The 26,333-nt window shown below is 30.4% G+C and overlaps 1 protein-coding gene and 1 long non-coding RNA gene across 2 annotated transcripts in view; one reads left to right on the plus strand and one right to left on the minus strand.

Moving 5' to 3' along the window:
- Window positions 1–9,379: 9,379 nt before the first annotated feature.
- LOC136971322 (BAR/IMD domain-containing adapter protein 2-like) overlaps window positions 9,380–26,333 on the minus strand; it is a 64,108-nt gene continuing 47,154 nt past the window's right edge. Inside the window, 13 exon segments of the mRNA XM_067265777.1 lie at window positions 9,380–9,449; window positions 9,622–9,881; window positions 10,002–10,209; window positions 10,286–10,354; window positions 10,449–10,632; window positions 10,705–10,848; window positions 10,851–10,917; window positions 11,667–11,780; window positions 11,859–11,945; window positions 12,565–12,630; window positions 12,729–12,860; window positions 13,075–13,146; window positions 22,898–22,959. Coding sequence (XP_067121878.1) covers window positions 9,425–9,449; window positions 9,622–9,881; window positions 10,002–10,209; window positions 10,286–10,354; window positions 10,449–10,632; window positions 10,705–10,848; window positions 10,851–10,917; window positions 11,667–11,780; window positions 11,859–11,945; window positions 12,565–12,630; window positions 12,729–12,860; window positions 13,075–13,146; window positions 22,898–22,959 — 1,490 coding nt within the window. The 3' untranslated portion in view covers window positions 9,380–9,424.
- Window positions 13,278–26,142, plus strand: LOC136971324 (uncharacterized). Its single transcript, XR_010880143.1, has 2 exons — window positions 13,278–13,356; window positions 26,009–26,142. It is a non-coding gene; the product is annotated as an uncharacterized lncRNA (long non-coding RNA).

Below are 26,333 nucleotides of genomic sequence, written 5' to 3' on the forward strand. Positions count from 1 at the left end.
AAATAACGAGGTAAAATATATTGAGAGGATATGTTTATTTCCTAAATTTACCGTAAACTTATAATTTGCAACAATTAGAAACGAATAAAGTTTGGTTTTTTATTTATTATTTAGAAACAATTTGAATTATTCAACAATAAGAAACATTCAAGTGAAACCGAAACGAGATTTTACAATTTATTAAAGAAAAAGTAGAATCTCTAACCTCAGATAATTCTGGGAAGTACAGTAATAAGAAAACAACAAATATTAACCTATAGAAACACAGAAAAAAATGGAAGAGAACATCTGAAGAAACAAGATTTTCAACTATTTAAACTCGAATTGGGACAAGAAATTGAATTAGATCTAGAAAAATGCCAAGATTGTGACAAAATATTTGATCTACGGATGTCATTCGAGTCGTAATTCGTTTGAAGGATATTTACATCGTCTACTTTCGAGTGATTTCCTTCATCATAGTATCTTATACATTATTACAAATGGCCTTACATACTTTTATTTCCTCTTCATTTGGGTTGACGTAATTGTAAAATGACATAATACCAATAAACATACGTTATTTAAATAATATTTAGGGCCATTTATTTTCTCCTGCTCTTTGTTAATTTTTCTAATTATTTTAGCTACTGGCGCTCCATTTTGATTACTTCCGAAGAAAAGACAAAACCCGACAAAAATTTCAACAGTGAAATTGCTGCAAAATCGAATGAAATTTAAAGAATTATTTAGCTCCAGATATTCTTCAAAAAGTTGTGTTTAAATTCGAATAATTTTACGAGAAAAGAAAAAAGGATCTAGCAACGAATTGTGTAACTTTCCCGGCTGTTATGAGAATTAATAATATAAAAGTTATTTTTAAATAAAATTGTGCGTGGCGTCATCTGTTATGAGACTTTCTATATTTTAATTATTATAAAATGGCAAAACGCTTAATTTTAAAGGTACAGATGAGTTTCATAAAAAAATTGTAAATGTTAATAAGAAATAAATTTTCATTGAGTCGACCCTTCTCGAGATTTAGCACGTGATAACACTTTATTTCCCTCAACCTCTCGACCTTTAACGACCAAAATGTAATAGCATTGATGCCCCTCGTCGGTTTGGAAAACAAAAGTAACACGTTAGGCTGTCACTTAGAAAGAAGAATCGTACTTGAATAATTTTTAATGATCCTAATGGGCCGTCCATAAATTACGTAAGGGCGATTTTGGCCATTCTAGACTCCCCCTCCCCTATCTTACGTAATATTTAGGAATAATTTTATAAAAAGATTTTAACGAAACCCTAAAAACCTTAACTAATTAATAATTATAAATTTTGGACCTAATTAATATGTACTATTATTTATAAAAGACTATGTGAACAAATTTAAAAATTAAAATAAATTGTTCATTCGAATTTATTAAAGAACTTCATTTTTTAATTATTAACAATCTTATCATCATCATCATCATTAATCAACGTCGTTATTCAACGTTTATATTCATTTTAATGGTTAATGTTACCCTAGATATACAAAATGGCGGCACTTCCGGTCGCCATCTTGTTTGCATACGCAAACGTGCAAACAAGATGGCGACCGTCGACAATAACCTAAACGCGCCTATATTTAAACTTTTTCTAAAACTAAAACATTTTTAAAACGTAAATTTGCTACTTACCTTTTCCCCTGCATTTGGTTACTTTTCCTACTCTTGGACCAGAAACGAAAAATAAAAAAGTCATCATACTACCTATAAAATCAATCAATGCATGAACGAAGTGAATTGCGAGATTCTATACATCAGTGGTTCGAACAAAATTGGCCTGTATTGTACATAAATTTTACTCCTCTTAAGAACTGTAGCCTTACGATTCACATCTCTCGCCTTTTCATCTACGATAGGCAGCGTCTCCATAGAGGGTGGCACCTGCGATCCACGGCCACCTAGTCTTCCATGTGTCGTTCACGTTGTCTTTCGGAGTCGGAAATCACTATTACATATCCTTGGTTTTAACACGTTTAACACACATTTAAACCACATTTAACACACTTTTAAACACATTTAATACATTTACACACTTTAAACGCACAATTTAAAACATTTACAAAATTTTTACCTCGTTTACACATATTAACACACTTTTATCACATTTAACACACATTAAACACATTAAGGACACGTTTAACATATTTACCATTGACAAACTTTCCTCCTCGATAACTTTAAAGACTTCGAGTAAATTGTACAAATTTTAAAAAAACACACACCTTTAAAAAATTAACAACGTGCATAATCCGTCTACATCGGGCCTGGCCAACCCAAATTGTTTCGCGGCCCACTTTGATCACGCGTAACATTACGGTGGGCCACAATTTAGGGAAATATACTTTTAAAACAGTAAAACAAATACAAAATGAATAATATTTTATTGTTATACTAAGAGTTCGTACTCGCACTTGCGCATTATAACAATGACACATGCAAATTTTCGTTTATTTAATTATTTTGGTATACACACAACGGGAAACAAAAGTTTTAATAGATATATAACAGACACGGGCAAATGCGGCTCTTTTTGAGTTACATGCGGCTCTTGCTGAAAGTGTTAATTTCTTTTTATTATTATTTTTACAATTTTATATTTATAATTTTGTGAAAATATGTTTATTAAAAAATTCAATATTTGTTTTATATTATATTTATATTATATAATAAAATCGCGCGCCTTACCATACTATTCGCCGCCACAGTATAGAACTGCGGCTCCCATGCATAATGCAAAACCTACATTTCGGCTCCCACTGAACTCTTGCTTGCCTACCCGATATATAATATCGCTTAGCGGGCCACACAATTTGACGTGACGGGCCGCGGGTTGGCCAGGCCTGGTCTATATCGTAACCAAAATTCGAAATTCACATCATTCCTAATATTTCCAGAACGGAATTTTTTGATAGATATTTGCATACGAAGGCATTATTACTATCAGCGCCATCTACATTTATTTTCTAAAAGCACTTGCCATCGAGGTTACCGGATGCGCCGCCATTTTGTATACCCAGGGTAACATTAACCATTTTAATTTTCACAAAAGGACAGAAAAAACTTTGACAGATCGACCATCTAGTGGCACGTGTAAACAAACGCCATACAAAACAAAACAAGAGAGAATAGAAACCACATTCCGTTGCCATATTGGTTACATCTTGGCTAAGTCCAAGAAAATAAACTACATGCTGCTAAAATGTGCTAGGTGCAATTGGGAACTAAATCATAAAGCTTGTAAACTCTATATAATGGGACAATACAACCAATGCTACTTCACGCGGCCTTTAGCTGGGGTCTTGTAACTAGTAAAAATTCAGTAGCAAGTAAATTACTCTCTATCCAAAGACAGTTTGCCATCAGAATTTCAAAGTGCTGCAGAACTGTTGCTACTAATGCTTCTCTGATTCTAGCAGAGCTCCTTTCTTTGCCACTATGTATTGTAGAAACGGTTCTAAACTACTACATCAGAACTACAAACATCAAGGCTCTACTCCCATCTACAACTGTTCAAACGCTACCATATTGCAATTACCCTATCTCTAATCATAACCCTGTAAACAAGGTTATCCCCAGGGTATATTTGGTGTCATCTGCTTCCTCCATGGATAACCATGCAAACATTAATATCTACCCAGATGGGTCCAAAAGCTCCATGTTCATGTCTGCTCAAGTATCTGTATCTTCCTCCAAACTGACATATTTTGCCCAAAATATGTTAGAAGGTACAGATACCCACAAATACCTCCATCTATCAAGCTGTTCAATGGGCCACTTCACTACCAAATAAAACTCTGTCTATCAACATTTACAGTGATTCTTAGTCCGTCCTAAAACCTCTATTAAATCCCAAATGCAATATCAATAAAATAACATATATCCAGCACCATATTAAAAATCTTGTAAATAAGATAACTTTTATATAGGTTCGTGGTCATACTGGCATACTAGAAAATGAAACATCCCTCTCTCACGTAGCAGCCTTAAAAATTATATTTATGACAAAGCTATGCAAAAGTGGAATCAACAATAGTTGAGCAGTAAAACTGGTAGAATAACAAGACTTTATTTTCCTAGTGTTGAATGCAGGTTCTCATCATCACTTAGAGATTTAACGTTTGCTACTGCTTAACTAGGATAAGGTTGCCCAAGTCGTACCCCTTAAAAAACATTCTCAGAAATCAGAGAATATATTAGTAAACATACTTGTGAGTATCATTGGAAACTTTAGTAAACCCTGCTTTTATTTATTGCAAAAAATTAGTCTGCGCACATTTTCTTTAAACTCATAAAATTAAAAAAATTGAAATCGGTATGACTAAGGAAACCAGTACCTTAAGTCGTACCTCAAACTAAAATTAAATAAATATATGGTTTAAACGAGGACCTTGTTATATTACAATCTAATTATTATATAATTATACGAGAATTTTATTCCGGTCTCTTTCTGTGATCTTTAGACCCATAGATCACACAAGAAAGACAGACTTAATTCCTTGAAACGCAGATGCAATTGCCTATGCGCATAAATGCAACCGAGCCGTATATACAACTATACACTGTTGCCATTTGTATGGCGGATAAAGTACTTTTGAAATTATTGAGGTACGATTTAAGCACCGGTACGACTTAGGCGACTTTCCCCTACTTACTGATCATGTATAACCGGGTAGAAACTGCCTCTTGCTTTTGCTCTACAGAAAATCTAGACACCGTCGACCATATGATCTATCATTCTCCAATTTACGATCAAGATACTTATTCTGAAATAGAAATCTTTATGCTTGGTTTCAGGTGGCCATGTCCACTCGATAAGCTTGTTCAGAAGCCACTGTTTGATGCTTTTTACAATCATGTTCAAAAAATATGGAAGATTATAAATTATAAATAGTCTTATTTCTAGTTTTACATTTTAGTTTTCACTAAAAGCAGAATACTAATTTTATGTTTACTTTGTATCATGTATTTTGGTTTATGTATTCTTAGCGTTATACACCCATAGGAGGTGCACATATTCAAATAAAAAAAAAACCGAGAGAGAAACAACTACACGACCGTTCTCTCATGATAAAAATTGTGTCTGCTAGCGTTATTATTCTATCACGTCACACTTGATGGCGTTAGTACAACGAGCGTTCTTAATAGAAACCGCCAAATTGAAGCCAAATTCAAAACGCCACCACTCAACGAGATCAAAAAATAAAAATAAGAATATTACGTAAGACAAAATCTATTACCCCTATCCGAGTAAGAAATCGTAAGAAATCCTTGACCCCCACCAACCCCAAAATACCTTACGCAATTTATGGAGGGTCCCTAATGGGCGATCTCATAAAACCTCCGGGAGGACCTTGTTATATTGCAATCTATTATATAATTATACGAGAATTTTATTCCTGTCTCTTTCTGTGATCTTAAGACCTATAGATCACACATGAAAGACACAGGAAATTAGATCATTTATATTTGCCAAAATTAAATTAAGTTTTTAATCATTCGAAAAGTCATCTGCTGATTGAATCTCGAAAATATGGTTACTAAACTTCACAATAAAATTTTTTAAAATATGCTTCAAGTAGAAAATTCAGTATTTATTTATCTCTGGCGTCATCTGAAATCATCTCATGAAAATATTAAGCAAATAATTTTTTTCAACTTAGATTTTAAACCTTTAATTCCATTGTTAAAAAAAAGTGATGAAATTTCCAAAGGTAAAACTGGGTATGAATTTCCGGTTACCGTTTTTTTGAATTGACGAAACACGAGTGTGATCGAATTCCAGGAATATTTGACTTGTGTTTGGACAATACGAACCCAGTGTCGTCGATGTTCGAAATCTGACTGGATAGAAGTTATGGATAGATTAAGTAAATGTCAACGGGCAAGATATTCTTCAGCTTTTATTTTAGGGTTCGCGACATACATACAGATCTACACAGCTGGAATTTTTGAGGGACTTCACAAAGAAAAATAATTAAAATATTACAAAAAGTTTAAATGTTAACGTAACTTTTAATAATTTTGTGAAAAACACGCTGTTTCAAAAACTGTTCTTGGAATAATAATTATTGCAATTTAACACCAGGTTTTTTTTTTTTTTTTTTGCATCTGAAAAAGCTATTAGGTTAGTGGTAGTTAAACCGAGGCAGAATTAAAAGGTAATAAGATCTTAAATTTGATATTGACACATTTAAATGTACGATCAAGTATTCAAAAAAAAAAAAAAAACTCCAGCAACGAGTTACCTAACTTTTCAGGCAAAAAGTTAAAATTGTGTTCGGCGCCATCTGTTATAAAAAGTTTTTAAAATAAAATCCTATATTATCAATTATTATAAAATGAGAAAAAAAAGCTTAATTTCCAGGGTAGAGACGCGTTTCATAAAAGATAATAAGTCCTAATAACCAGTAAAATCTTCATTAAATCCTACCCCACTCGACATGCAATACGTGACCCACCTTCATCTCCCACCCTGTCGACCTTTAACCAGCAAAATTTAATAGTATTAATGCCCCTAATATACAAAATTTCAGAAATTTTTGACAAAGGGCACAGGAGTTATTAAGCTTCAAAGAGGGTGAACAAACCCCCCACATATACGTACTGTACGTACATACCTTAGTATAACAGTCAACACAATAAAATTTAGTAAATGTGTATGTATATTGCATTATTGTTCAATAAAACAAAATTTGTACGTATACACACACACACAATTACCATCCATACGTAAAGAAAAAAACCCCAAATTGTTCGAATTTCTGGACGTTTCAAGGTCTTCCGAATCAAAGTGTAAAAATCTTGGAAAATCATTTTTTGACCGATGGCTATACTTTCTTTCATACATAATGTATTTTACATTCTCGGTTATCTAAATGTAAAATGTTTAAAGTAAGAAATAAACTTCATCTGTGTTGTATATAAATATAGATAAAATAAAGATAAAAACACGGGCTCACCCTGTCTCCTCTTAAGTTTTTCATATGGAAGAAGAATTCATTTTAAAGCTCACAGCCCTTAGGAACCGCAGCTTTATATAATTCATTTTCTGTAAATTGCTAGCTTTCAAAATGGAAGATACGTTGTATTAAGAATAATGTTAATGGCGGTGTAAGACGCACAAATTTGGCTGGTAAAGATGGCAGTACAAAACTGTAGGCCTATATGGGAAGTTTAATTATTCATCATCATACATTATTATTATTGGGCTGCAGTTTTCAAATTGCAGACCCATACTGTCATCCGTTTGTCATTCGTTAATCTGGAGAACGGAGTTACATAGATGAAAATCGAGACTGGACATGGAAAGGAGCCCCAATTAAGTATAGATAGAACTTCCGATCCGGACCAGAAGTCATGCCACTTCAATTCAAATTTTCTCGAAAACGGATACGACCGCATGATTTCATTATTTTCAGAAGTATTATGTGCACGGGCGCGAAACCCTTAAAATCGAGATTAGATATGGAACGTTTAGGCACGTCGAGATTAGATATGGAACGTCCATTACATGACTTTCCGGCGGGATTGGAAGTCACGTAATGGAAATCTTAGGGTTACGTTTGAATAGTAGCCGACAGTGGCACATAAGTCGATAAAATTACACTGTATCGTTTATATATTGTCATTAATTTTTATTTTTATGCATTTGCAAACAGATGAGAATTTGCTGGGCTACATACACCCGTTTTATTTCACGTTCGGGCTGCATTAGATATCCACGTGTGAAGCAACAATAGCGTTCTGTTAATTCTTTTGGAGAAGGATGGGGAATAGTGGGAAAATTAGAGAATAATGAGGAATGCTGTCCAGAAGGAACGTAAAACGTGAAAAAAATTTGTTTTGTTGTTCTATAATTTTAAAACACTATAGTCTTTACGTAGTAGTCAATGGAGAGACATTCCAACATTCAAGTTTTTATTATTATAAGGTTTGAATTAAAACTTTTTTATGAACACTCTTTTAGTAACAAGTTTAACTTTGAATATACTTTAAATTTTTCTTTCCTGTGTGTTATATTTATTACGTTCTTGTCTACGCCTCATGTTTATTTGAATGCTTAAGAAGACAGTTTGGAAAAGTTATATACTGTCCAAATAATGGTAAGGTGTGAAAAAGTCCTCAATCGGCTGATAGGACTTACAATAATAAATACATACGGGAGAAGGCCCGGAATACGTACAAAAGGAGGAAATCCACCAATAGTTTTCGTTCAGCGATTTAGCAGAAATAGAACACCATCGTGAAAATATAAATACTAAAAATCATCATGTTACTTATTAATTGAACAAATTATAAAATTCTGGCATAAATAACTAATTAGTATCTTGATTCAACTGTAACGTCGTTACTCTAGAATATGAAATTAGTTTCATTGTATCTCGACAGATGGCGATAATGTCGGTTTACAGATGATTCTAGAATTCCGTATCAACTGTGAAGACTTAATTGCAGTGGGATATTATAATTACTATTAAGAGTTAATTCGATTAATATCGGATTACTCGACAAATATGATTTAATTATATCTTTATGCAGACTTGTAACAATTTTGTGATTTATGGCGTTTACAAATTTATTGTGATTACTTTTAAACGTGTCTCGGACAGATTTTTTATAATAAAATATGTTTATTTTTGTTTTAAATAATCACTTGACATTCAAATTAAACTCTATAGGATATTCGTAGATTTCTATAAAATTCTAGAATCTATGACTCGATCTTAAGATAAAAATTATGCATAAAAAATAAAAATACGTGTAATAGATTCTCGATTTAATTTACTATTCGCTTTCCGACAGAACTAAGGGAAAAAAGAGAGGAAGCTTTTTATTATACGAGAAGAATAAAACAGTTTTTTTATTTGGTGGTCGTGTTATTACATCAAATATTAATATTAAATATAAAAATTTGCATTAAAAAAACGTATTGATCAAAAAACCTGGGAATTTCTCTTTAGGAGGGACTAGAAAGTAGACTCGACTACCTTCGTCCGAATACTTTACATTCCTAACACGATGCATTTTGTTGTTTGCTTTTAGGTACTATATATCATTCCACGTTTCGCCTAACGGTTCGATCCTCGATGATCATTCATGGATTGATGATGGATGAGTCCGATTTTGAGCAAACATATAATTTTTCAATGAAATATCTTACAAGGATTCGACCCGTAAGCAAACCAACAAAGTACTTTTTATGTAACTTTCCACGAATAGAAAATGGCAAGTCTCCAGGATCGGTTAACGGTCGAACATACATACGGACATTATTATTATTATTTTTTTTAATTTCTTAGTGTTAATATTGAAAAAAAAATTGCCACGAAATTAAATAAATAGCCAAATTTCGAGACAGGTATTTTATTTTATACACTAATTAGTCCTACTTACTATTCGCTAGGAATCGTAATCGATCTGAAAATAGAAAAATCGGTAAAGATTTACTTTACGAATCTTTGTTTATGTAAAGTAAATGTGGTGAGTGAGAAATTGTGGGGTGGATATATTTTGGAATAAGTTAAGTTAATTTATTGTAATTTTGCGTGTTCTTTATTCCTGTTTGTAGTAATGGGATAGTATAATTTACCTGGATTCTTCTTCCGATCCTTCTGACAGAGGATTTCCGTGTCCACTATCGTTACAGAAACCACTATCGCTACTACTATGAAGACTAGTGGATAAAGGACAACGAAATGAAGGCAGAAAACCGACAGCGGGAGAGGTAGCTGATCTCCTGGGAACTCGCAGAATAGTAGGCAACTTGATAGGATCTTCTTTTCCAATATATTTGTTACATCTAGGACCACTCGTTCTGGGACTTGTATCAGTCTTCGGGCTAGAATCCTGCTGTAGTAAGAGAAATTTGATTCTTCTCACTAAATTACTAATTCGAACTGAAGCAAAAACTAGAAGGGAATTTACAATTTTTTAATAAAAATATTACTTTTTTCTCTCGGCAATACTTACTTTAGCATTATCTCCAACCTTCGTTAACAGGATATCGGCAAATGTCGAAAGCGGACGAGTTTGTTTAGGGATTGTCAATCCCGAAGCGATGTCTACTAAGCGAGAATCAAAACTAAAACTGACAGGACGTTGTGAAAATGGTCGATTATGTGTAGACGGGGAGTAGGTGGATGTATCCTTATTATCTCGTCTTTCTATAATTGGTGTCCTTAAACAAGAATAAATCTCGCATGGTTAAATTAATGTAAACTTTGTCAATTTTCTGTACTATTTAATGGATTTACCTGTTTTCATTTTTATCTGTTTTATCATTTTCTTCGTGTTCTGTATAAGCGATAGGAAACCAACCGAACCTATTAAATTTATACTATAATTGTAATTTTCCGTATACGAACACGAGAAACAAACGTAACGAACACGCGAACGATAAATTTATTATTAAATTACCTGTGATTTCTTAAATTTTCTCCGTACTGCCAACCCTTATTTCTTTCCCCAATCAGGCTAATAATATCTCCTTCGTGAAAACTCAATTGATTTTCACCGCTCGATAGATAAGAGTAAACAGCTCTAACTCTTTGTTTTCTCTCGTTATCAGTTCCCACGATACTTTTTGGTCTTACGGGAGTGCCTAAAATTGATAAAATTTATTATGTTTTTATTAATTTATGTAACTCCGTTTCCCCCCTCCATCTTCGCTTACCATAATCGCTAGAAACGAGACTAGCGCTGGAAGAGGGTAGATTAAAATCGGATTTTGCTCTAGAAAGGGGTCTTGCGTAGGAAGTTTCCTGCAATTCTTGCAGATTGAGATAACTTGCATCGATACTTCTTGTTTTTCTTACTCACCATACGTAACATCGTCTTCGGGATCGGATGTAACTTGTAAGTTACACAATGGATAGTTTTGTTCTATCTGCAAGATGATAAACAAGGGCTAAATAACTTAATGAATTAAATTAATTAATTATAATAATAATAATTCAGGCATTTTAATAATGCGAATAGGAAAAGTACAGAAAGTTTTCCAATATTTATGTTTAATAAAATACAGCAACGAGTTGTGTAACTTTCCCGGCAATAAACTTCAAACAGTGTGTGGTGCCATCTGTTACGAGATGTTATTTTTTTAAATTATTATTACAAAATAGCAAAAAACTTAATTTTAAGGGTAGAGAGAAAAGTTTGATAAGATTTTATTCTTTATTAGAATTTACAATTTTTTAAGTCCGTCCCCACTCGAGACACAAATGACAAATGACCTCCCACTGTCTTGACCTTTAACCACCAAAATTTATTAGCATCAATACCTCTAATACACATCTCTTCGCAAAATTTTAAAAAAATTCGATTAAAAAAAAATACAGAATTTAAGCATCAAAGTGAGTGAACAAAATCGTACCCCACACAAACATACATACATACATACATACATACATACATACATACAGGGAGCAAAACCAAATTTTGGGGAGACATTCCTAGACATTAAGGTCCCGCGAATCCAAAAATGTAAAAAGTTTGAGGGGTAATTTTTTGACCGGTGCCATACTTTCCCTCTATTATATATAACAACCGGGAAAGTAGGGGGAAAAGTTTTTAAATTATTCCACACTTTATAAGGATAATAAAATAAATTTAGACATAATTTAATATAAAGATTACTTTGGCATCGAGAGCAAGAACCGGAAATAATTTATTCATGGTATCGGGTAAAATTTCTCTTGTCTTTACAACTTCTTGCCATTGATGTAATTGGTGTGTCAACAGTGCTTCGCCCTGAAAATAAAAATAAAAAGTCAATTTCCGTAATTGTAATTAATGGCGATAATATTGAAAACGTTGGCCGTTACTCACCTTAGTATGATAAGCTAAGTAATGTTTGGCTAGTGAACATTGCCTCTCTAAAATAAAGCCATAACGTCGTCTCTCTTGTGTGATCGCCTTCAAAATAAAAACTTGTTAATTAGAAAGTAGAAGACATTCGAATTACTTTTCTTCGCCGTTTTTAATTTTTAAAATAAACTCGTTTGAAGATAAATATATTTGCCTTTAAATTTATGTAATTTAAATAAACGGTTTTAGAAGCTAAATAAGGAAAAATAACATTTTACATTGGGTTGAATTTAAATACAAACACTACGTTTTCTCTATAATAACGTAAAATAATTTAAATTATATTTTAAAAACTATAAATTTAAGTAAAATAGATGACTACTGTTTATGAAATTTAATCAGAAAAACACAAGTGTTTTTTAGTGGTAGATAGATATAAATTTGATTTTAAGTTTCTATCTAATTAAAGCGATAAAAATGTTTAGTTTATGTAACAGATTACATCAATAGATAAACATTATTTATAGCAGTATAAGAACAAGAGCCAATGTAATTCATTCATTTCTAACTTTCACCTTTAACTCTAGAACGTGCCCTTTCATTCATTCTCTATCCTCGAGAGGAATTAATCAACACCAACTTAGTTTCTGGCCTTAATTACGCCAAGACAAATTACCTGTCAGGGTCTACGTACTCTTATCAAGTCATTGATGATTAGGATGCTCACCTGTTTAAGACTTTGTGCACAAAAGCAGTCTAGTTTGGCTCTCTCTTCTTCCACTGTTTGAAGTTGCTAGTATAAAAAAGAGGGGGAGAGATTGAGAGAGAAGTTATTGCCTTTCTTTAAAATAAAAAATGTAATTTTATTAAAGAAAATGTTTCATTACATACTTTTGTTTCTTTATCGACGACACCATCTTTTGATGTTCGACTTTTCTTTTTATGTTTTTTAAAAAGAGTAAGAGCTTTCAAATAAGCTTCCTGCTGCAGTTTGTGTTGTTGCACGAACTTTTTCTGTTCGCTCTGAACGGGAAAGAGAGAAGAAACAAAAGAAATCAAACTTCTGTTTTAATTTCTTAATATAATTCTTCTCTTCGCCAATCTCGTTTGAGATAAATTTTAAATTGATATTATTAAAACAACAGAAGCTACTTCAAGTAAACTTTTCTAATTTTATTATTTAATTTTAACTTGGCATTTGCTTTTCTTACAACACACACAAAAAAAGGATACTTACGGCGACAATTTTTACGTCCTTTTCTAAATTTATTTCCAAAGGAACCAACAAATCCACATAAAAAGCTTTCAGCTGAAAAAAGTAAAGGAAACTTCAATAACAATTTATAACTAAATGTGAAATTTATTAAGATCAATACTTTTTCAAAAAATTTATTATTTTTATGTTTATATATTATTAAATTTTGGCTTTTAGATGAATCAGCACTATCTAAATTTAAGAAAAACCTACTCAATCGTGAATATGCCGCAATAAGAAACACGATTTACGATGTTAACACGGGTAAACATCTGTTTAAATCTAATTCGGGCTGCAATTTTTAATCATTTTAATTTAAAATAATCTTTCCATATCTGGTCTCGATTTTCTTCTAACTTCGTTCTTGAACGGACGGGCAAACAAACGATAATAGGAATTTACATGTTTGCAATTTGAAATTGCAGCCCAATTGAGATTTAGTGCAAATTTGAAACTTAACTCAGACAAAAATTTTTTTTCTTAAACAAACTGCCTTAAATTTACTGAAAATTGTAGAATTTGGCAGTGAATATGATGATTTGGAGGAAAAATAACAAAATGATAAATGAAGTGCGCTAAAAGGCCTTTTTTGAAATTAATTTAATAGCTCGCGACGTGTTTCTAATTACAAAAGTGTGATTAATTTTTAACTAAATGTTCCCGTGAAAAGGTAATTCATTAGAATAAAAAGCGAGCATAATCATAATGAACAAATCTGTATAAATTATAAAAGGAAAACGTTGTTATGCATCTACGAATGAATTTTCACAAAATATTTAATATAATAATAAAGATTTAAAAAATTGACATTATTATTAACTTTTTAATTTCTTAGTCCTATCTACTTGTTTGAATTTTGAAAATTTCTAATAATTTTATCTGCAATAAAAGTTTAAATATTAGCTTAATGATCGTTTAATCATAATTATAGAATATTGATTATATATTTTATATGAGTTTTTCGTTTTAAGATGATTTGAAAACGTCCACCAAACGGAGGAGAAACGAGTCTTTTTGTCTGTCCGTCTTTCGTTAATTAATCTCGAGAATGAAGTTAGATAGAGAAAAATCGAGACACTTTTGCAAGACATGCAAGACACTTTTTTCGACAAACAATCGAATTAAACTTATAACCCGCTTGTGATGATCAAAATACAGTAGCCCCTCGTTATAACGCGGATTCCGACATATCAAGCTTTTTGGCAAATTTTAAAAGCATTCGAGTCAATAAATTTTAAAATATTTGTCTTTATATCCAGATAATGCATTTTGATTTAATTGCAATCTGTTTACTTTCATATAAAACGAATGACGACATAATATTTATACATAATTTATGGTGAGAAATAGGGATTTTGTACTGATATAACTTCTATTCGAGTCTATTATAGACTAGAATGGAAGATGTGTTAATTACGAAGAGCACACAACGTTAAAAACTCTTAAGATATAACCATTAAAGTTCATTTAGAAAACTATTTTTGATGAGCTGTAGAGATTAATTACGCATTAAAAGTGTAATTAATATCAACATACGATATTTAATTAGTTTTCCTCATTAGTATTCAGTACGTTAGAAAACAAATATATTGTTTTCGTAAGTCGAAATTCTGCAAGATGTCTTAAAATTATCATCTATAATGCATCCATCAAAATTTGAAAAAGTAAAAATAACGAGCAATTATTTATTCGACATCGTCACAATTCCAGGCTGAAATTTTTAATCATATTTTTAATTTATTTCATTTAAAATACATGATCATCTCGAATTAGTAGCGGCTTGCTTCCGTACATCACACTTTTCCTTTAACAATAGAGTCGTGCTGGTCTAACATGTTTGGGAGGAAAATATTTGAATTGAAATAACGTGACTTCCAGTTCGTATATAATTAATCCGGGCCTCCTGCCCCTAAGGTTTCCATATCTGGTCTCGATTTTTATCTATCTAACTCTGTTCTCGATATTAAAAAAAGAGAGAGAGACAGACAGACAGACATGCGAAAGTGGGAATTTATAAGTCTAAATTTTTTCAAATTGCAGCCCAATAATTTATCAAATGATAATGACTGCCAGGAAAATTCTTCAGATTCCTGCCACGAGACTTATTGATTTCGAAAACGATCTAATTCCGAAACGGAAATTATCTATCTCCTTTTTTTTTGTTTCTGGCGCGAATTATTTCCCACCCCGTGAATAATTTTACATTTTCTCAATTTTTTAAAAACATTTTCGATGTATGAAATTATATTCGAAATAAATTTCATTCACTCCCGAGGATACTTATTCGATGTGCATTGCATCAATGTCAAACACCTCGTCGAAAGAGAGATGAAATACTGTATAAATTCGGCCCAACTGAATTCGTCTTTCGATCCTCTCCAGACTCATTATGGAGAAAATCGTAAGAAACAATGTGCGTCTGTCAAACTACTTATTTTTATGATTGATATAAAATAGATCTGTAATAAATCATTCAATTATACCGATTTACTTGATTTAAATTTTAAAAAAATAAACAAACAGTAAACAATGATGTATGTAAATGTGGGCGTTGGCTTTAAATTTTTAGGGGAGCAAAGCTTGGGGACAATTACATCGCGGAATTTTTATTTAATTATTTAATTTTTGTGTTTTTAAGACAGGCAAAGTGTATCATAGTCGAGGGTGTAAGGTTACATATCTCAATCATTTTTACGATTATAATTTGTAGAATTTTGTACTCGACCCCGGGGAGAGGACGTGCCCCGTTTGCCCCCCCTCTAAAAACGCCCATGCTTGCAGTACAAATAAAATTATATTTTTGTGCCAAGAAAGCAGTAAGTGATGAAAATTTCTCTTCACTCCCGAAATATTTTATAAAAATTCGAATAAATCATTATTAGATAATATAGAGTCCTTTTTACCAAGATATACTACTACTTTTTTCCAAATTTAGTGAGTTCGTCTTAGACAGTTCTTGAAATCTACAATTATTGATTTAAATCAAAAGTAATAAAAGCATACATTTCTATAACATTGGTGCTTAAAGTTAATTATTTCATTTAAACGACAATAAGAGATTCTTATTTTATATTGAATAATAATTGATATATTGATATTAAAGGATTAATCTTAAAAGTCTGTTATATAATATGTATAACTTACAGTTGAAGTTATATCTAATATACTAATCGTTACCCTTTAAATCATTAAGCCACTACGCCCTATCCCTTATTTGGTTTCCTTTATGTATTAAGGACTATATATTAATACTTTGATTTCGTCCTTGGAGACAAATAAAACTCTCCCTAATGTATAATTCTTTTTTTTCTTAAAAAGATCCAAAAACTACTTATGTTTCCAATATATCTTTGTTATATATATATTAACGTAGTTGTATTATGTATGCACATTTTTCTAAGCATCATTTTTCAACCAGAAATTGAGAATTTCATTTGAGAGAGAGAGAGTTTTGTCCTCTAGAAAAATCAGATAATTTATTAAAGAAGAAATTCCAATAAAATCTCTCTCTAATTTCGAAAATTTTATTGACAAAGTATTCTGCCAATTTATTTTGCTGCCAAAATACTTCCCTTTATTTAACTTGCCTTGTATCACGTCCTCAAATCTTGCATCTCAAATTTCGTCCACTTCTAATTAAGATAGAAGGCCGAAACTTTGGGGACATACCCAAGTCGCATGACAGTGCATTTTAATGACGTTTCAGGGGATAGCCCACCCCACCGTCCTACCCACTCCGAAATCCGATAAATATTACCATATGTACAATAAGAATTTAATCGTGACGCGTGTGTAAATGCCCTATATAGTTATGTTTATGGTGGGGTTGTCCTCACCTCCATCATTCCCCATCACAGTCTTGAAAAACATGACCAATAAAAGGGTTTTCTTTTAAATGTTAGGTTAATTAGGGGATTAAATTTAATGTATTTTGTTTTAAAAACAGGTTTTGCATATAGAAATCGGTTAAAATATATAAATTAGTTTAAGTAAGTGGTAGTAACTGTTTAGAAGAAATGCCAATTAAATACTATCGTAGTTTTATTAATTAATACGTATTAAACTTAAAATAGTTTTAAAATTATCTTAAAACACATTTAATCGTAATTGGAATTAATAGACTATATTTTAATTTATGTAGCTTCATTCAGATTAGTAAAATAAACATTTATCATATAAATTAGCTTATTCAAATGCATTCAAATCATGATTAAATAAACGTATTATCTGATAAATTATATTAATTTTTATGCAATTATCGACACACGTAAGATTCGATACTTATTTTATAAGCATAATCTAATTCTTCTCTCTTTCGATAATCCAATTACCGATAAGGATCGATAATAGAAGATATTAATCACTTTAATTTCTCGATATTTAAAGGTAATGGTTAATTTAGCACGGATCTTCACACTGTGCCAAAGAAAACAGATTAAACTCAATAAATATAAAGTTATTTGTGTAAATCTTCATAAAGGTGTAGAATTGGGTAAAGAATTACGATGATGATAGATGCAGTTTGGTGAATAATCAGCAAAAAATTATTACTGGAAAGATTCTAATGGGATTATTCAAAGGAAAATATATATTAATGCAATTGATTCGTAAATCTGTAGTAACATCCTCATGAAAAAAATTATCGATAAAACTTGGAAACGCATTCTTGTATTATAAATATATCAAAAAATCCAATTTTTTCGAACTGTATAACCACTAGAGATGATCGATCTTCAACTAAAAGAGTCGCTGACAGAGAATTATCGTAATTAAATTGAATATAAACTAGTTTACTACTGATGTGAGGTGAAAAATGAGGAGAGAAAAAGTATTTTGTGTGGCAACTCCATTAAAATTATACGAAGAATTCACAGGAAATTTTTTAAGTTTGTGAAAATAAAATTGTCTTACAATGTAGGAAATAACTAATTTTATATATAGACGTGTGTGTGTGTGTGTGTGTGTGTGACGTATATATATAGCAGCAATCGTTATTTGAAAATGTGTTTATATTTTAACATTAATGTATATGTAATAAATTATAAAGTAATAAAAATTTATTTACATGTAAAATATTCGGACAGCATTAACGGATCTAACACAAATCTTCCTGCAAAATTTCAGAAATTTTCCACAAAATTCTCTTTGTTAACTCAATAACAAGGGAAAATATAGATTAAGCAATTATAACATTAACTTTATATTAAAATTAATTTCAAATAAATTCTATTATATAATTCAGATAATTGTATAATATTAAAGGGTGGAAAACGTGGAAACGTTTAAAGGGGGCGAGATAAATTCACGTAACACCACTTTATAACGAATTGAATATTCATCATAAATTGGAGTTGTGACTTCATTGAATATCGAATAAGAGGAAATTTTCATTCATTATATTCATAATATAATGAATGATAACTTCCTCTTTCTAAGTATTGACTACAGTTTACTCTTTAAGATAAATTGCCAAATTTATATTTTGCTTTTAATTATATTAATTATGTCGTGGAAACGTCAAGTATAGAACATCCTCCCCTTTATTCTGGTCTCGCTAATGAAAGTCTACTCGGTTAAGATAATAGAAAATACTTTAAAGAATAACGTAGAAGCCTCGGTTAAAAATATCTTCAGAAAAATGTAGGAGATATAAAATATTTCTTTATAAAAATATTCAGTTTTATTGTAATAAAAACCAGAATCGTACATAATCAATGAAGTAAATTTAAATATCAACTCAAATTTCCTGAAATTTGAGAAAAAAAAGAAGGTAACTTTTCAGTGATATTTAAAACACTCGTGATATTTCAATACCATTTTTTTCATTTTTTTTTGATAAATATTAAAAATATATCTTATAAATATTTGAGAAATATAGAATAATTTTAATATCTACAACTGAAGCTTAATATAGCTAAGGTAGATCATTTATTTATTGTATTAGTAACATTTAGTATCGAATTATCGATGTAATAAATAAATAATTGCTTGTATTAATAATTTATATTTATATAATAACTATTTTGTGTAACACAAATTATATATTGGAAAGTATGTGTACATTTTTCTATATTTCTTCCAATATTCGTGCTTTATTAACAATTAAAAATATAACTTCTGAATTAATTCATACGCCTTCTGTTATCTGTGTCCGTAATATTTATAAATGAAATATCAAAATTTCGCGAAAATTTCACAAAGAATTCGTAATACATTTGAAATTTTAGTATCCTCACAAGTAGCTGGTTTTCTTGCAAAAATTGTTCGCTGAAGACATGGTTAACCGATTTTTCGTAGTTAATTGAGTAGATTAATCAACTGTACATTGTGTTAACTTACTTTCTATTCGTCTAACAACACTCTTAATTCTTAAATATATGTTATTATTTCCAAATTCTTGAAATATTTATCGAGAGTAATCACTTTTCTAATTTAATTACAGTTTATATTAAAATGTGTATCGTAATTTCGATTAAATGACTGTCTGTATTAGCCATTCAACAGTGTTTATTAATTTAATTGATTTCATTAACGTTTTAATTTATTTTAAACAGAATCGAACGAGGTAGAATCTCATCGACTTAACTGAGATTTTTAATTTTTCTGTAATCTCGCTTATAAAAATGTAATAATTGTTACAAGCGTAACCTATGCAAACAGCTTTTTTTCCCCATTTTTTAAAATGGTTTTAAAGAACCTTCGTAACAATGATAAAATTAAGTCGATATTCGCCCTGTTTCACAGGGAAACAGAGGACAAAATTTGAAATTTCAAACGGAACCCACAGAGAAAAATATATTTTTCTACATTTTACCAAAAGATTCACCAATTCGATGCTGAATTTTTTGGTAAAATGGTAACTTTTCCTGCGAAAATTATGTTTAAGAAACCCCAAGACTTTAACACAAAGTTAAAATTGCGTATGGCGCCATCCGTTATGGAATTTTATTTAAAAATAACTTTTAGCTTATTAATTATTATAAAAAGGCAAATTTTGAGGGTAGAGAAGAAACTTTTTTAAAAACTGTAAATGCCAATAACGAATAAAATTTTCATCAAGTTCGACCCCACTCGAGATACACGTGACTACACTATCTCCTCACCTTTAACCACCAAAATTTAATAGCTCTAATGCCTCTTATATACAAGTTACCGTGCAAAATTTTGTTTAATAATCTTTATCCCATGTTGAGAAATTAAACGAAATAGATACCAACACACACCTACACCTACCCACGGAAATTTTTCTTGCATATTTTTACTTTTTTGGGTTCAAAACGTCAAGATTTGTAGAAACCCGAAGGGCCCAATTTCACACGATTACAATACTTTCCCGTGTTACACACACAACAGCCGGGAAAGTAAGAGACAAGAAACTTTCATTTAAAGAATTTTTTAATAATATGCGCTTCTTAAAAGTGCACCACTAAATTTGAGAAGAGAAATGTGATTTCGGCAAGATGGTGCTCCACCACACTTGGCAGAGATACGCTATTAAACCGGGGATACGGTGACAGATGGATAGGTCGTGGAGGACTCGTTCACCTGATTTCATGCACCTCTTAATTACTTTCTATGGGAATATGTCAAGGAAAAAGTGATTTTCCTACTACCTACTACGACAGAAGACGTGAAACAATGTGTGAAACCATTAAAAAATTTGTATACTTGTTAAGCTAATTCTCTCAGTTTTATGCACTTTTAAATAATTTAACTTAAGCCCTCGATAATAATAATAAATTAATTATCTAATTTTTCACTATCAATTAATTAAATAAAAGTAAAAGTAGGTCAATTCGGGCTCATACAGCATTCTAATCGCAATAACTTTAACGACTTTTATAACTTCAAATTTGGGCGGATGAATGGAACCATTTCGCAGTCGAAGGTTGTAAACTACAAATACATACGTGTAAGCGACATAACCAGAAACTTGTTAAGTTCCTATTAGTTGAAACCAAATCTCTCTAAAACTGGCTGTTCCTTGTTATACATCGGGGAGTCGTGAAACTCATGAATATGAATAGATAAGCTTTTCAGGTTAAGGAAATTAATGACTTCTCTCTCTTGGTGGAATTGTAGTGTCACGAAACTCAAATATCGAGAGGTAAACATAAATCTAAAAACTGTTTCAAGAACGTATTGTAGATAATTGCAACAATTTATTATTATTATTATTACTATCTTTTATTATTTCGTATTCCTTATTCTGATTTAATTTATGCATAAAATGTTTTTCATTCTGTTTTTCCATAACTGTGTACCTACTTTTGCATCCCTATAAATATCTTTTTAAAATAAAGTTTTCATTTTATCCTTTGTGCATTCGTTAATTATCCAGTTAAACAAGTTCCGGCAAAGATGCATCTAACTTTAGTGTGTCACTCAGAAACTAACAAGTAAGTTTGAAAAGCATCGATTAAAACAGTCATGTATAGCAAGGAACTATGGTGCATTCGTCCGATTATCTCGAACAAAATTCCGCTTAAAGAAAGTGAGCAGTGATTTGTCTAAGGTTAGTTAACTGCCATACGATTAATTGATTTCGAACTAGTCGAGCTTATTGTTTTGTTCACTTATAAGCGTGGGCGTAGAGGGAGTAAAAGGGGCACCTGTTCCTCCCTAGAATAGAGTAAACAATTCTACAAATTATAATCGTAAAAGTGAGATATGTAACCTAATACCTTCGATTATGGAACGTTTTGTCTGTCTTAAAAAAAAAACCCAAAAAATTAAATAATTAAATAATGATTTATGTAATTAGTCTCCAAGGTTCCCCCCGGAAAATTTTCTGTAGGCACTCATGCTTATAAGGGCAGAATAAAACCTTGAATACTTTCATAGCGATTCTAAAATGTATTATTTTATCTATTAGAACTTTGCTCTGTATTTTAAACCTACTTAAGCAATTGTAATTAATTTAAGAAAAAACTACTAAACAACAACGAGATAGATGCGAATTAAGTCTTCCTAACGTAAAATGAAAAGAATGGATAAAATTTTAACTAATAAAATAGGCGAAATCAAATTTTAATCATCAAAATGTATTAATAGTGCTGTTAAATTTTACGAATTCTAAATATTAAATTCTGAAACGAATCCTTCTACGAAAGTATTGATCGTCTTGGAAGGAACAATTCGCTCTTTTCATTTTCAATGAAAATCTCCAGGAATCAATTAACATGAAAAATACCTGATATATATATATTCTGGATTAAAATTTTGCATTTAATTTCCTCGCTAAACATAATTCAAAAAATAGAATTTTTATTACGTCTCCGTTCTCCGTCTCTGTAATATTTTTCTTAGTTTTATTTCAAAGTCGATACAAATATTCTTCTACTCGGATATCATTAAAACTGGAAGCTATAAAAGCAAACTTTCTTAAAGATCGCGAAATTTATTCTTTCCTTTAAGCAGATCTTTGAAAGTAAAATAAATCATTTTAAAAAGAATTGAAAGACATTTTGAATATAAATAAGCAATTTTAATTTGCATAAAGTAGTATTTCTTTAAGCAATTTTATACGAAAGGAACTAAAAACACAATTAAAAATGCCACTTAACTGGAAGATCCCAGCCCCCAAAAGATCAATTTCGTGGTTTTATGCTTTATCTTTGTATAAATTAATAAAATATGTATGAATTAAGTGTGTCTTTAGTGTATGTAAGCATTAATTAAAACACATTTTTGCCACGTTAGTAGTTAGAAAGACAATATTAACAATGAGAACAATTATTATAATCGATACTTAATTAAATCTATTTAACAATACGCATGTAATATTAGCAATTACACCACTTACAATATTAGTCTGTTGAGCTTGAATTTCCTTGTGGACATCGACGAGTTGCATCAATGCCGTTCCTAGAAAACAGAAAATACAATTTTGAGAAACGAAATAATAAAATAAATAAATAAATTTTTGCAATAGAAACAACAAGATATTCTTCGGGAAAGGATTTCCTATGCTCTCTGTTGATATGTGTAATAAATCTCTGACTTGTAATTTGTTTGATACCAGAAAGAAAAATAGTTTTTGACGGGAACGATATCGAAACTTTGATTTTCGCTAAATACAAAATTTCTAATGGATTTTCTTTTCGGTTGTCTTCTGTGAAAAATGGACAAAGGAGATTAAATTTCTAAAGGAAATATGCTTTCTTGTTTGTTATATTCCTTTACTTTGTGTTATAGTATTGTTCGGAATATACCGTTAGACTTGCAGAGTAATTTATTATCGAATATGAAACTATGTGTTTCTGACGTAACAATTTAAGGGCATAAAGTTACAATAATTTACATTTAAACTGCCGAGAATTTAATGATACACGAAACTATGTTATTAATTATTCCGAATTATGATTAATCCGGTTTTATACAATTGTTACTTTCGCTGTTCTCTTATGTGCTGCATATATATAAAATAGCCATCAATAACACTAAGACATGAATATTAATCTGATCGTAACTAGCTTATGGCAAGACGTGAGGAGAATGATTAAAAATCAGTAGACTGATTTACTTATTTTACCATTGTTTTTGTTCTATTACATTAATATATTCGTCCAGTAAGGAAGGCAATTAGTTTTATTTTAATGTTGTATGCTTTATAAACATATTCTATAACTATTCTATGCATAGTCATTCAATAAATAAAGCATCTCAATTGAAAAAAAATACAGTAACTTGATCTCGGTACACGTGTACCTGAACGTGTGGAGTCAGGTATACCTGAACCGATACGTGTGAACTAGGCTCTAACATGCTGTAGAAATCATGTATAAATTGTTTTCATTTAAAGTGTAAAGCCTGTTCAAAATGAAACCTTTTAATCTGGAAAAATATTCGGTACCGTGCGATTCCGATTTACACAGGTTTTACTTTATTTAAAATATAGACCTAGTAAATTTATGTTTTATTTTAAAATATTGAGTTACTTTATCCTCATAAATGATTGAAAGAGATTTTCTGTTGAAATTCATCAATACTGCGAAATTTCTGTCATTCGTGCATAATTCACTAGAGATTTTATAGTTCTATAAGCTACTTTACATTATTCAAAACGTCAAAAATTCTTTAAAAACACAAAATAATTGAGTATTTTTGATAAATATATAATTTTTAAATATATAGAAATACATCGAAATATTTATTTAATTGTCAAAGGAAATAAAACAATTATCATCACATTTATTCTATTCTTAGTTCTATACAGAATATTCTCATCAAATTAATTTTTTCGGGATTTTTTTTCTGTTTTTTCGAATCCGTACTAATTATCAATCGTTCTTGAATTTTTAAATTGTATTAATAAACTTGCGTTTTAATTATAACATTACGGAACTAATGACTTTCAAACAAATTACCTCGATCATTAAAAATGTAATTCTTTACTTTCTTTTCGAAGGAAAAAAAACTATATAATCATTTCATTTCCTTTGAAAACTTTAATATAACTTCATCTTATGATTTCGATCAACTAAGTATCAAGAAATTTCGCGTTTTCTATTCGAAAAAATGAAAAAAATTATACCGCAATAAATGCGATCACTAAATAAGTTTTTGAGGCAATAAATTAATATAAATTGAAATTTAACATATTTGCGAGCCTCTACGTCGAGGCTCTAAGTGCAAATCCATAAATAATACGATAATACATAAATATTTTTTAAAATATACCGAAATTTCTTTATTAAAACGTCTACAAACACGAATATGACATAATACACGAGTAATTATACACCTCCAATGAGAAACAAAGTTTTAAACAATCGATATCTGTAACAACACAGTTACTAAATGGACTACTCATTGATTATTCATGATGGGAGGTATGCAAAAATGAAACTTTCTACTATAACAATAATTGCGACAAACTTCTGGATTCCTTTATTGGTGGAAAACTTTTATTAAAATATAATCAGCCGAGAGATACTCGGCAGATAGTGTCAAACTCGATATTGATCATTGGGTCGATATCAACACGAATGATTTCAATTTGAGATACAGAACAAATGAGGAAAGTGTAACTGTGTAGAGTCGATTATGTTATCTGCGCGTTATAGCTCGATCCATTTTCTATAACTTTTTAAACTTTTATCTACAGTTTCGTATGAGGAAAAATAAAAAATAAAAAAATCCTTAAAAAATTCGTAAAATCGTCGACTTTTTCGGGGGAAAAAACATATATATTTAAATATTTATTTTACGAATTTTTGGATACATTCGATATGACTTTTTGAATTTTTTTAAAGTTCAAAAAATCGAATAATATGTAAAAAAAAATTTAACAGAAAGTTCTCTCGTTTCTTAACTTTTTTTAAATATTAAAAAGTATTAAAATATTTTAAATTGTTAACATTCTTAAACTAGAATATGGTTCTAATAGATTACATTGCCTAATGAAAATGATCGGAAAGAGTAATTATTGAGAATTTAATGCGTTAAAGTATACGGAAATATAATTATTTTATGCAACAGAGAATTTCTAAATGAAATTAATAGTCCGATCGGAGTTCAAATCGAAATTAAGTCACTAACAATTTACGAATAAATTGTTCGGATTTGGAATTATAATATATAACGAGTGTGTGTAACGGGTTTAATAAGAATTTATAAAATGAGAATCGTTGTGGATTCATAACGTATCTATTGATAAATTCGAATTAAATTTAAGTTTACAGCATATTTCAGTAATGAATTATTATGGCAGCAATTTATTGCACTTAAGATATTGTTTTGCTGTATTTTTATTATAAATATCCATAAAAAGTCAGAAAATCTATTAAATTTAAAATCGATAATGTACAGGTAATGTTTAGGAAGAAAAAAAAAAAAGCTTTGTTTACGTGATGTAAAATTGTTTTTCGTTAAGTTCGTTAGATTTAGTAAATGTAAGAAAAAATGTATGTAGGAAGTATAGAAACAGTGGAACAACAGGTATGAGATTAGGAACAAAGCAATTTCGACTTATGTTACGGAAGGAAGTTAGAGCAGATAGATGGAGTGAAGATGTGTGATTATAGCAACACACACTTAAACTGATAGGCATTGTCCATTTTTTCTTTCTATCGACTATAGTGGAGAGGAGAGGGAAACAACTATACAGATACTTACATTTATATTATTTATATAAATATCAAATTTTAAAATGTTTCAACTTATAAATTTAATTAAAATAAATTGGAATTTTATATAATTTGTTTTATACCCGACTGTTATGGATTTATTTAAACTAA

Source organism: Centruroides vittatus, unplaced genomic scaffold (assembly GCF_030686945.1).
Source record: "Centruroides vittatus isolate TY-2023 unplaced genomic scaffold, ASM3068694v2 contig_2460, whole genome shotgun sequence".
NCBI classification, from domain to species: Eukaryota; Metazoa; Arthropoda; class Arachnida; order Scorpiones; family Buthidae; genus Centruroides; species Centruroides vittatus.